Here is a 13,872-nt window from a genome sequence, read left to right as displayed (position 1 = left end):
ATTCCTACATGACACCACCTACTGTAGCTGAACAGGGCTGTCTCTTCAAGATAAGGTATGTATTCTAAGCCTGCCACCCAAGTTAGTTCATTTATTTATTTCAACCTCTAAGACATGAGTCTGACTGCTTCTTTCACACTGCAAAATTTTAAAATCTCTTAATGATTCAGTCATCTTCATAGCTTTGTCTTTAAGCAAAGATATGAAGCAATGCACCAACACTTTCAAACACAGCCGAAGAGTATTCAGCTTTGTATTATAGCTAACTCCTAATGATCTGAACAGTGAAAGGAAGAGCAGTGTCAAAAATAATGAAGAACAAAATCTACTTATAACTATGTGGGCTTTTTAATGCTGGAGTTTAGCCCTCTCTCATTTTAAAAAAGACAGTGACTGTCCAAAAATATGGAGTGAGTGGTGGGGTGAGTGTTAAGATCCATGTTTCCTGACCTTCTCACCAGATCTACATTCTTTCCATGACACCTAGTGCTGAGGGACAGAAAGCAGCAGTGGAAAGAAAAATTGATGCTTTCATAACCACTTCCACTGCTTGAACCTTAGGATGTGAAAATATCCTATCACGGGACAGGGCGCAGAAAAAATGTTAGTGCCAGTAATGAGAACTACTGAAGGGGTAGCAGCAGCTCTCTAACTTCTTCAGGGGTAAATGTGTCAAGAACTGCCAGGGCTCAGCAACGTGCAACTTAGGCAGCGAGGCTGCTGGAGTTCTTAGAAAGGGGCTTGAAGAAATAAGGAAGAGATAAGGAAGTTAACACTGGAGCAAGATAGGAAAGGGGTGAAATCACATCTGAATAATTAGAAACTGACACTGCCTTTAAGATAGGTATGAAAAACAAAATTACTTTTAACACTGACTTCAATTTTGTGAGCAACCTCACACAGAAGCACAGGACACACTGACTCTTAGCTTGAACAATCACTGTTTATGGGGTGATGTACATGATGGATCAATTCAGATGATGAGGACCATAATAACAGCAGGTCCATTTCCTGAGCAGTTACCATGGGCTGGGCATTGTCTAAGTATTTTACATATAATTACTTACTTAATCCTTATAACAATGCTGTGAGGTAGGCAACATTATTGTCACCATTTTATAGATGAAAAAACACATAGGAAAGTTAAGCAACTAGGCAAAGGATCACACAGCTATTAAGTGATAAAGCCAAGATACATGGTAGCAGAAATAGATTCTTTAAGGTAGTTTTTTGTTTTGTTTTGTTTTGTTTTTTAATAATTCCTAGTTTAATCTTCTGTCAGGATCCTAAGAAAATGATAATTTAAGTATAACTGAGCTCAGATGAAATGCTTCATCTATTAAGTATTTTCTTTGTGGAATCTCTATAATCCACAGAATCCACAGAAAATGTTCAAAATATTTCACAATCAAGCAAATACTCAAGCAAATATTTCACATTCAAGCAAAATTTGCTTGTTAAATATTGTCTTTGGAAGAAGTACCAATACCCTCAGGCCAACATCATACCAATTAGTAAATTTTTATAACCGTAGTAACTGGTAGCAACATTAAGGTCAGTCCCAAAACAGAGATGAGGAATAAAGAATAAATGAGATATAAAGACCTAAAAGAAAGATAGAGGCTGTGATGGGAATAAAATCTAAAATTCACAGCTCCTACTCCCTTCAGATAATGCTTCTTACCCATTTAATTAAATTATATCCTAACCTCTACTGCTTTATTAGGTAGTTGTTTATCAGTCCACTGTTTAAGCTTGATATCCACTGTGGTATTAAAAGTTCCTGAATTCATGGTCTGTGCAGCTGGAAGGTAGATGTTTTCAATCACATGAGTTGATACTCTTTCCCACAAAGATTGTTGAAGGATTTCCTCCCTGAAATAAAAAAGTATCAAAAGCACTAAATCTAAATATAATATTGTTTTTAAAAACAGCTTGACTGAAGTATCATTAACTTATAATAAACTGTACATATTTAAAATTTTGATAAGTTTTCACATGCGTATATACCTGTAAATCGCACCAGTCAAGATAATGAACGCATCCATCATCCTCAAAAGTTGTAACCACTGGAACTGCTTTCTGTCACTGTGATTACTTTGTATTTTCTAGAAATTTATATAAATGCAATCATGTGGCATATACTCTTTTTTTGTCTTTGTTCTTCCACTCCAGCATAATTATTTTGAGGTTCATCATGCTGTTGTATGTATTAATATTTCACTTTTTTTTTTTTGAGACAGGGTCTTGCTTAGTTGCCCAGGCTGGATGGAGTACAGTGGCACATTCATGGCTCACTGGAGCCTCAACCTCCTGGGCTCAAGCCATCCTCCCACCTTATCCTCCCGAGTAGGTGGGACTACAGGTGGACACCATTATGCCTGGCTAATTTTTAAAAATTTTGTAGAGATGGGGTCTCACTATGTTGCTGAGTCTGGTCTTGAACTCCTGGGCTCAAGCAATCCTCTTGCCTTGGCCTCCCAAAGTGTTGGGATTACAAGTGTGAGCCATCGCATCTAGCAATATTTCACTTCTTTTTATTTCTGTGTAGTATTATGTTGCATGAATGTGTTTATCCATTCTTGTGTTGATAGACACTTAGGCCGTTTCCAGCTTTTGGCTATTACAAATAAAGCTGCTATGAGAATTCACGTACAAGTCTTTCTTATGAACACATGCTTTCATTCCTCTTAGGTAAATACCTAAGAGTGGAATGTTTGGATCATATGGTAATTACATGTTTAATTTTTTTTTGAAATGTTTGCCTCAGTTTACATTTCCACTAGCAGAGAATGAGAGTTCTAGATCCTCTACATCCTTGCCAACACTTGGTATAGTCTGTCATTTAAAATTGTAGCCATTTTAGTAAGTGTATAGTGGTCATTGTGGTTTTACGTTGTATTTCTCTAATGACTAATAATTCTGAGCATCTTTTCATGCACACTTATCTGCCTAGTATTAACACATACTTCATGTGCTTATGGGAGAGTCCGAGACTGAAAACTTCTTGGTATAAATATGACAACTTATCAGATCACAGCACAGAGATGTTATAGAATGCTGTAGATAAAATTTTTCAATAATTCATGATTAAGTTAACAATGTAAAAGATGCATAATCATGTTGAAAATTCTGCCTTGAAAGACATCTTAAAAGAACATGGGTCACTAATAAAAAAATACAACTATTTCAATTTGAAATCTCAAGGAAATATTTATTTGGGTAATAAACTTAGAATACTACAATATATAAAAAAAAAACTCTGCTTATCAGGGGATCCTTCTTAAGAATAACCTCAACCCTTTAGGATATAGCCACAAATCTCAGGGTAGCAGAAATATCCTGCTGTCCAAAAGCCCGGCTGAACTTCTCTGGTGAGGAGAGTCAACATCTCCTACCCTCCAAGACTATTTACTAAACATTTTGTGTAAAATTAAGTCTACTGAATCAATCAACACAGATCCTGGTTTCCCACTGCTAACTTTCAGGTCACTTTCCAGTTACAACCAGTAAAGAAATCAGAGTCTGAGGAGGATATATGACTGGGGCCCAAAAGGACAAAGACAATTTAGTCACTGAGTTAATGACAGAAAGTGGGAGAATTTAAGGAGCAAGATGAAGAAAAGCAGCCTGTCAGGGCCTCCTCTTCAGATACCACTTTAAACACAATCTCAAGATTACTGAAAGTTGAACTGAAGACCAGGATCCAGCCTCTGATCTCCAGGGCTTTTTTCTCATCCTGCTTCAGAAGAGACATAGTCTGTTATTTTTCCCTGGAGTCTGTGGGCCAGGAATCCATATCCCTGACACCCTTTTAAAAATCCTGATTACCAAATCCTGAGAAGCTAAAGGCAACTTTCTCAAGGGAGGTTGCTGCTTTGACATCCACAGAGGCAGCTGTTATCACTTCTCCTTGTCCAGCCTCTCCTGCCTTTCATCGCCAAGCTGCTGTCCTCTGTCCCAGACTCCCACTGCTCCCCTCCATCCCAACAATTTCTGTTGTGCTCTTATAATACCCGGTTCCATGACAAACCATTTTACACTCTCATTCTCTTTTCCTATTCTTACCTCCAAACCTTTCCTTAAGGAAAGTGATTGTCCTCTGTCCTCAAATTCTGCTGAGATGAAGCTATTCAGCAGTTAAATGGCCTTCAGAGTTAGAAAGTAGAAGCTAAGTCCTCCTCACCCCAGTCTCTCTTCTGAACCATCAGTTCTCAATGTTCATATAAAAACCATTACACTGTGAAGCCACTTCATCTAGTTATGTCATGTGCTACCTTACTACTTGCTGCTATCATCTAACAATTTTCCCAGCCTATATTCTATGGTTTTTTTTTGTTTGTTTGTTTTCAGACAGGGTCTCACTCTGTCACCCAGGCTGCAGTGCAGTGGCACAGTCTCAGCTCACTGCAACCTCCGCTTCCTGGGTTCAAGCGATTCTCCCACTTCAGCCACCCAAGTAGATGGGATTACAAGCGTGCACCACCATGCCTGGCTAATTTTTGTATTTTTATTAGAGACAGGGTTTTCACCATGTTACCCAGGTTGGTCTTGAATTCCTGAGCTTAAGTGATCCGACCATGGGGGCCTCCCAAAGTGCTGGGATTACAGGCATGAGCCACCGTGCCTGGACTATATTCTGTGTTATTATAGGTGACTTCTCTATTCCAGGTTTTGCCATCAACCAGGGATAACTTCTACTAATACACAAAATATAATTAGCAAAATATAATAAAGGTAATAGTGTTATTGCCTTCTTTATCTACAGAAACTTTACCTACATTCCACTTTAATTAAATACTTTTTAAAATGGATTTTTTAAATTTTAAAGTAGAGGATTATTATACTCCATATAATAATTTCAACCAATACAGAAAATGTAAGAAGTACCCCATAGTTCTTCTTTTATAAGATAACCACTATTTATGGTTTTATTATTAAAAAAATTATGTATATGTAACTATTTGTGTGTGTGTATTTACACAAGTGGTTCATAATTATACATACTGTTTTATAAATCCCTTTTTTAAATCTAAAAGTATATTGTATTTAGTTTTCCATGTCAACATCCTATACTTTTCAAAGGCTACTTCTATCCATAGAGCAGTAATCTGCTCTATATAAACCAAATACTATATAATTCCAAATGGGACACATAAATTGCTTTCCATTTCTTCACATTTATTTAAAAAAATCAAGGTGAAAGGTCTTGTGTGTTCATCTTTGTCAAATACATCATTTGCATATATTCCTAGCAATGTAATTACTGAATATAAACATACTCGTTATTTAATAGACTCTTCATTATCTACACAATCACTAAATCCTGTCAATTCTATCTTTTAGGTAACCTCTCAAGTATCTCACAAGTGTCTCTTCTCCACCTGTACTACCACTCACTACCCAAGTTTAAGCCATGATCACATCTTGCCTAAATTATTGCAAAAGCCAACTGCCTCCTTGCTTACAGTTTTCTCCGCCTGTATTCCATTTTGCCTACTACAAAGACCTTTCTAAAATGCAAACCTGACCTAATCCTCTTCAGTGACCACCCTCCCCCCACTGCTTATGGAATACATACTAAGCTTCTGAATATGGTTAATAAACCCAATATTTTGCTTACATCTACTGTTTTATCTCCTGCCTCTTGCCCCCATTTATGTTAAAGCCACAGGACACAGCTACCTGTGTCGCCTTTCTTGTTCTCATCTCCTGGCCCTTACCATATTCCTGCCTCTGCCTTAACACTTATTCATGTTTTAAATTTCAAATTATGATATTGCAAATCTTTGATTTCTGAAGTCCGAGAATTTCTAAAAATGTACCATAGTAGGATTTTTAGAAAAAATGTATTTCTGTGAAGCTAGCCAGCTATCCTTCTAGAAAAGATATGTCTACATTGCTGGTCACATGATGTTAATGATATATCAATATCTCCTTCTGAATGTCAGTGATTCACTCTTGAAAACCAGGCACAGCGTAAAAATGCTGAGTGAGTATTTCCTACTATAATGTATTATATGTCAAATCTATACCCCTAATAACCTTCCTAAAACTTAACTGAAGGACAGTGGAATGTCTAAAGGAAATAACAAACTGTCATGTTATGACATAAAATGCTTTTAACACTTTCCAGATAACCAAATATAGATCAAACAGTCTTATGACTTAAATAATTGTAAACATTTTAAGCAGTGTCCTAAAATATCACATAGGATTATTCAGCAAAAAGATACCAATAAAAACTTCAAGACAACAACAACTATGTCAAAATAATAAAATATCTGGAAAATATTTGGGGTGTAATGTACTTGAATTCAATGTGGTATGAACAGCTAAGGCTTGGACCTGCTACTCTGATTTATATTTGTGTTAACTTAACATTTTTTCAGCCTCTACAGTCTTGAAAACACAGAGAATCATATATGATCCGGCAGCTTACACAAATAAATCTCTAGCAGCCAGATGTCCCAGATCTGACCGTTGCCTTTTCAATGGGCAATCTGGTGGTATGCGTTCACTGTCCCCTCACAATTCTCTTCAGTTACCTTTGTATTAAATAAATTACATTTATCTTCAAGGCTCACTTTAGTGAAGAAATACTTTGATTTCAGGGTTGCTCTGTCCAAACAAAACTTAACTTTCCATTTGATGATACCAAAAATTAATTTATAGAAGGACCACATTTTCTCCCCATAAACAGCATTATTAGTTGTTACAGTTTACATATCACTTTTATATACATTAAATACCCTCATACAACCTAGCAAGGCAACTAGTATTATACTCAATCTGTAAACCTATATATCTCTTTGTAACTTGAAAGTTGACTGACACAAAGCCATGGAACTGGGCTAAGATACAAATAAACAAACATAAGTTGTGTCATAACAATGTTTGATTAATCAACAAGAATAGATAAAATTAGATCTCTTTTTTTGGATAAGGAATGCAGATTAAAAACAGGCAAATGTGGACTACTTGAAGACAGAAGAGGTTTCACCACTGAGGAAGAAAGGGCACTGAAATGAGGAAACTAGTGATGCTGAATTCAAATGTACAGACCAGATACTACTATCTAGGCTCACTTTTGATAACCTTTAACTGAGTGAATAGACTAGGTACAGAAAATATTTACAATGAATGGCAGTGAGGATAGCTCTGCTCCAAAAATAAATTCTTAAAAATACCAGTCTTCATTAGAAAGATAATTTCTGCATGAGGAATTTGTTAATTAACATGTGACTACAAAAATGTCGAGGCTATTTATACATAGCTTGTTTTACCGTGTCTCATTCCACTGAATTCAGGAATGGCCAAACTTACATAAAATATAAACTGAAGGTAACAGTCTGCCTTAGAAAAGATTAACATAAAAAATTTTTCAAAAAGGTGCATTTACTTGCTATTTTTAAAAATTTCAAGTATTAATAGCATTAAGTTCAAAATGTGATTTGTATACAACATATTAACCACATGTTACAGAAAGCACTAACTGTTCTTACTCAGAATGGAGAACCTGAAAATATATACTAACCTCCCTTTATAAATCAATTTTGACAGGTTGATATTTACCTAAAGTACAATTTGACAAAACTTCTGCCCAAATGATTTTACAGAAATCCTGATTATGTATTTATTAAGTATAAGATAAAGAAAAGGCAAAGAGAATCAAGATTTTAAAAGAACATGAAGAAATTCAACTGGTTAGACTACAAAAGTAGTTAGATATTGCCAAAAAAATATACTATTACGTTTTTGCCTATGAGCCAAGGCAACAATAAATCACTGCTTTATCAATCTAAGTTTTAGCATTTCATTATAACCTGTACAGTAAAGTCTTTCAGAAAAGAGATTAATATCAAATACTTACCAATGTTTTGGTGTAACCTGGCTCAGACTGATAACTTCATCAAGGATTTCATTTTTAGCTTTTTCAAATAGTTCATTCTAGGCAATATAAATACAAGTAAGTAAGATTTCCATAAGACAGTAAATTTACCCTGTCATGATTTTCAGAGATAACCAAAGGGAGGTTTTTGACTAGGCTGAATTTGGGTTTAAATATACATGACTAGCAAAAATGCACTTCTAGTGTTTTTTTTTTAGGAATGCCATTATCCAGATAAGGACAAAGAAACTGACATAAATATCTACCTTCTCAATTTTGAATGCAGTTTTTCACATAACACTTGTTCACGTTAAGTGAAAGCATCAATACATATTAATTTAGTACATCAGTAACTATATATTAATGCTGTGTTTTATTAACTAATGGGGATTTTAAAATCAAGGAAAAACAATGTTTAATTCCCACTAAATTACAGGAATACACGAATTCTACAAAACCTTTAAAGCACATTCATTACCTTCTCAGAAAACACTTTCAACACTTGTTTTGACATCTTGTAATCCATTTTTAATGTTATATAATAAATAATTTAAATTATTGAAAGAGATAACTGCTCCTAGAGATGTATTCTTACAAATTAGTAGTTATAGTCAAAACCAAAGTAATTTAGCTTATCAGATTTTTCTCTCAACATAAATTTAGTTAGCACATAACATTAAATTAAGATATATACAAAATACATGAGTATCCAAATATTACCCGGTCAAGTTCCCGCAGGCGAGGATAGTTATTCTTCCATTCAGTTTCAAGGTTAAAACGTGTTGCTGAGGAAGAAGGAAAAGTTCAAGTTTGATGACCCTCCTTCTTTCCAGATGTAGTGGTTAAAGTGGTTAAAACACATATCCTCTGTATTAACTGAATTTCTGAGAGTGCGCCTATGACCCCTTAGTACTCTGGGATCTCAACGTCTCAGAATTTCATTTTTGCAATAGCTTTCAAAACTGTTCTCCCTGATTCTAGTTTCTCCATGTTAAATCCATTAGCACACAGCTGAAGTAGTTTAGTACCATAGAGCTGCTGAGAGAATGGGCTCTGCAGTTGTACCACCAACAGCCAAATCCTGGGCCTATTACCCATGCTGTGTGACACTGGGTAATAGGGTAAGTTATTTGGGTAAGTAAGTGTCTTCTGTTTCCTCTTCTGTAAAATGGAAATAAAAGTAATACAAGATTGCAGAGGGACTAACTGGCATAAATAGGTAGGATCAGGTAGGATTTACATACGGGAAAAGAGAAAGCAAATATATTCTCTTCAGATAAAAGACACTGAGCAGGAAAGTGTGGGATTCAGGAAATGGTACCAAGTAAAGGAAGTTCAGAGGGCTCTGCTTCCCAACACATCTGCTCTCTTCGTCCTCAACAGGGTGAATCTAGAATTCTCTATAGTTTATTGTGTACTTCCAAGCACTAGGAAATGTTCTCATGTTTGAACTCTGCAAATGTGTTTCTAGAGATGTTTCCTCTGAAAGGAAAAATCTTGTTCTTGTATAACAACTGAAGGTTTGTATTCTTCTATTTTCCAGATATTGTCTAATTGTAAATGAACTACCAAGCAACTGTTAAAGGAAAGAAGTACAGAATCGTATGGATGCCAAAGATTGCCAGCTAGTAAAATGTCTTAATTTGCTTGCTTCTTTAAAAAATCCAACTTACCTTTGAAACTATCAGCCTGTTGTTCAACGGACTCTCGTACCATTTTCCAAAAGCAGTCTGATACTGCAAGGCTTAAATTTCTTGTAGTCACTTGGTGTGCCTTTAGCATGCTTGTCCTATTAAAAAAAAATAAGAGCTAAAGTATATTAAAATGACAAAAAGGACAACAATACTACCACCAAGTCTGCGAATGTGCTTGCTAACAGCCACTCTTACCTTTCATACCAGTGCTGTTCAATAAAAATTTATGTGAGGAGGAAAACATTCCAATATGGTAGCTACTGGCACACTGGGTTATTGAGCCCTTGAAATGTGTGGCTAGTGTAACTGAGGAACTGTATTTTGAATTTTATTGAATTTTAACTAATTTAAATTTAATGTTATATTTTATTTTATTATTTTTTTGAATTGGAATCTTGCACTGTCGTCCAGGCTGGAGTGCAGTGGCATGATCTTGGGTCACTACAACTTCCGTCCCCCACCCCCTCGGGGTTCAAGTGATTCTCCCGCCTCAGCCTCCTGAGTAGCTGGGGTTACAGCTGCCCATCGCCATGCCCAGCTAATTTTTTTTGTATTTTTAGTAGAGATGGGGTTTCACCATGTTGGACAGGCTGGTCTCAAACTCCTGACCTCAAGTGATCCGCCTGCCTTGGCCTCTCAAAGTACTGGGATTACAGGCATGAGCCACCATGCCTTTAAAAAGAACATGAAGAAAGCCATCTTCCAGAAATTAATTTAATTCCAACTAATTTAAATTTTAATAACTACACAAAACTAGTGATACCATATTAGACAGCACAGTTCTATATGTTGTCAGTGCACTCCCCAAAGCATGTAAGATTATGGTTTGCAAGAACTATCTTGACTTACCGTACTAACCTAGGAACAAACATACTTTTCTATTTCCAGAAACTCAACATATAAAGTTTCAGTATACAGTAACACAACTGGCCTTTAGCTCTTTTTGCTTATCTTATCTCCTGTCAATATATATCTAGGGATACTTTTTTGACAACCCCACTCCAATCTTCCCTAATACTGTAAGAGAAATATGTACACATATTTAAAAGTGAAAGCGTCGATTTTCTAAAACCACTTTATAAGTAAAATAAAGTAAGAGGCAGATATCTATGTTGTCTTTCAGTGCCCATGTCCAAGGAAGCATGCCAGTATGTATTGTACCATGTGATAAACTGCTCTCAATTCTGTCAAAAAGTAGCTAAGGACTTGTTTATTAGATACAGTTCACTATTTGGGAAAAATTCTAGAAATCCGATGTTAAACTAATAGTTATAAAACCTGATGTTTTAAGTGAAAACAGTTCAATTTAAGCTACTCTCTTACTGTAAAATGTTTAAACATTTGAACAAGATACCTACTTTAGGAGCTTTGAATTCTGAAAAAACTCTTCTTCATATTCTCTTATAGCTTCAATGCTTTCAGAGCTGTTCCCTGGGGAAGAATGATGGTCAAATTTTCATCAAGAAAATTACTCTTTATTATTTGAAAACAACAGAAACTAAAAATAAGTTATTATAATCCATCTTTGCATACCTTTTCCTGTTACAACAGCAAAATAACCTAAAGCTTTCATTGGGAAGAGCTTTCCTTCAATTATCTGCTGAATCTATTTTTAAAAGTGGGAAAAATTAATGTGAGATATAGTTTACATAAGTTTTAAAAGCGTAATATACAATTTAGAAAGCAAAATAATGTTATACATGTATATAGTTAAATAAATCTGCACAAAAGCATTTAAAATGTTTTTCCATTGCTATTTGAAAAAACATACATTTAATTTTACTATATTGAAAATGTATTATTAAAACACACGTATCGAAAACCCGGAATGATGTGTAGTTCTTTAAAGTCAGATAGACCTTAGTTTGAATTCCTGCTCTGCTGCCTAGTAGTTATGCGACCTTAAGTAAACAACTTAATTTTTTCAAAAAGGTTGGTGAGATTATGGGACAATATGATACAGTGCCAGGCATGAAGCACTCAATAAATGGTATTATTATTTTTCCATACTTTCTTCAACTATCTAAATTCTAACCAAGGTGGACTGTCTTCTTTTACTCCTTCCTCCCCTCCCACCTTCTTCTTTAATATTTGGATCCACTGCTTCTCAACTCTTTTAGGATCAAAAATCCATTTCTAAATGTGATTTAAAAAAAAAAAAAACAGACTATGTACCCAGAAAAATGCATATTTGCATAGAGACCTTTCACATATGTTAGAGTTTCTACCCCCTGAAGCCCATTCAGATTAATAACGGGATGAGAATCCCTCCTTTAAGACAAGTTACACCTAAGCTAATGCTGAATCTTTTATACAAAAAGGACTGAAATAAGCTTCAGTTGCATCTCAGAAGAAATATAAACTCACTATCCTAGAGTTGAAAGAAATGAAAGGAATGAAGAAAGATGGGGAGGAGGCCACAGAAATTTGTTTCTACCTCACTTCTCCCCTTCTCCATATCAGAACCATTAATGCCATGGCAGGCCTTACCCTTAAAAAGAAGGCAGAGCAGAGGTTATGGTGGCTACCTAGAAAAGGGTTAACACAGCAGGCCTGAGACTACTATCCTTAAAAAGGCCTGCCTGCCTTTGGCTGGTATCTGAAAACTTAACTGGTAAACAGTTCCCTACACTGATATAAACCTTTCCCTATATAACAGTGGCTCACTACTCAAGTAATGTGGTTTAATTATAACATATGCTTTCCTTTTGGGAGTATGAAATAATTTTGGTACATGAGGGTGCCAAAATGACTAACCTCCGATGAAAACCTTAGGAGCTGGGTCTCTAACAAGCAGCTTGTTGCTGCAGGAATTAAATGTGCCCTGTGTGAGTCTACTGGGAGTGAACTAGTGGAAAAACGTGAGCCTGGTTTCCTTCAGACTTCATACCATGTACCATTTCCTTTTGTGATTTTGCTTTATCCTTTCATTGTAATAAATCTTAGTTGTAAGGTTTTTTTTTTTTTTTAATAACAAATCCCTATCACAGCTGGAGCTTTTACAAAGAATCTATTCTCGCAACAAAGAATTTGACCTCACCCTGCTTGGACTGGCTACATTTTTCTCTGCCAGGTCTACTTTGGTCAAAACGAATATGGTTCTCCTTCCATGAGGGTCCATTTGACTGACCAAGTCTGTAACAATACTGCGTTCAGCATCCACAGATCCATCTGAAAAAAATAAAAAAATGACACTGTGGAATTTTAAGATGTAAAGTAGACTTTTAAAACTCAGTACAAATTATACCCCTGTGTCTACATTACAGCAAGAAAGATTTTAATACATTTGCGTTATTTACTAAAAAGAAATCCTAGCCGATAAAAATTTCAATGATGCTTATGTAAAACTTATCAAAATAATTTCAACTTCAATTTAATTTACTAATAAAATGAATACGAAGAGAAGGCAAAAATGCATTTATCTTGTATGTTTACATAACACAAACTAATGCAAAGCTTGGATTGCTAAAGAAGAAAACATATCAGTACATTAAAATATTTTGATATGATTTACCTTGAATACACAGTATGATGGCATTAGGATTCTGCATGTAAGCTTTGCTGATACTGAAAATAGTTTCCTTTGTGTCAGGAGCCATGCCTGATGTCACAGTCTTAAAGAAAAAGGTTTTAAATGTCATTATAAATGCTTCACACAATAAGAATAAAATAAAATACATGTTTTGTATATACTTACATTAATCACACCTGGTAAGTCAACAAGCACCATCCTCTGTAGTCCAGGGCCTTTTACATTTAAGGATATGGTCTACTCAGGAAAAATAAAAATAAAACAATGCTAAAGTTTGGGGGGAATTTGTTAAGAATTTTTTTTGGTGAAATGTATTCTGAAAATTCTATATCTCATCCATTCAGATAAGATGCTCACAAAAATGGTATTCTTTCTCTGATCCTAAAAGTATTCTGGAAAATTACCCACAAAATGATATATTATTTGGATTTTTTTTTTTTTAAAAGCTCTACATATCTTGGAATAGCAGCAATCTAAACATCAATACCTAGATTATGATTTATTTGAAATCATAAACATTTAATTTCCATAAAACGTCACTGAAACGAATTGCAACCCTTACCTCAGGGCTAACGGTACAGCCTTCTTTCACATTTTTCCTCATTCGAAGTTCTATTTCATGTCTTAATGCTGCAAGCTAATGGAAAACACAAAATCCTAAGAAAATCTAAGAAAATCTTAATTCACAAATATTCTTTAACTGTCTTTTATAAGCTCATCCAGGTTAGAAAATTACACATATCAACCTTAGATGA

General features: G+C 35.1%; 1 protein-coding gene across 7 annotated transcripts in view; it reads right to left on the bottom strand.

Annotated features, from left to right (window-relative positions):
• OPA1 (OPA1 mitochondrial dynamin like GTPase) overlaps positions 1–13,872 on the bottom strand; it is a 104,683-nt gene that overhangs the window by 41,156 nt on the left and 49,655 nt on the right. For all 7 annotated transcript variants that reach the window (XM_004038222.5, XM_004038225.5, XM_004038224.5 and 4 more), the window contains 10 exons: positions 13,680–13,754; positions 13,283–13,354; positions 13,100–13,199; positions 12,626–12,756; positions 11,119–11,191; positions 10,944–11,016; positions 9,565–9,680; positions 8,612–8,676; positions 7,874–7,950; positions 1,710–1,875 (listed from right to left, as the gene is read on the bottom strand). In XM_004038222.5, coding sequence (XP_004038270.1) covers positions 1,710–1,875; positions 7,874–7,950; positions 8,612–8,676; positions 9,565–9,680; positions 10,944–11,016; positions 11,119–11,191; positions 12,626–12,756; positions 13,100–13,199; positions 13,283–13,354; positions 13,680–13,754 — 948 coding nt within the window. The remainder of the gene's footprint in view (positions 1–1,709; positions 1,876–7,873; positions 7,951–8,611; positions 8,677–9,564; positions 9,681–10,943; positions 11,017–11,118; positions 11,192–12,625; positions 12,757–13,099; positions 13,200–13,282; positions 13,355–13,679; positions 13,755–13,872) is intronic.

Source organism: Gorilla gorilla, chromosome 2, assembly GCF_029281585.2.
Source record: "Gorilla gorilla gorilla isolate KB3781 chromosome 2, NHGRI_mGorGor1-v2.1_pri, whole genome shotgun sequence".
NCBI classification, from domain to species: domain Eukaryota; kingdom Metazoa; phylum Chordata; class Mammalia; order Primates; family Hominidae; genus Gorilla; species Gorilla gorilla.
Note: the sequence above shows the minus strand (reverse complement) of the source record. Positions and strands in the feature narration are given on the sequence as shown.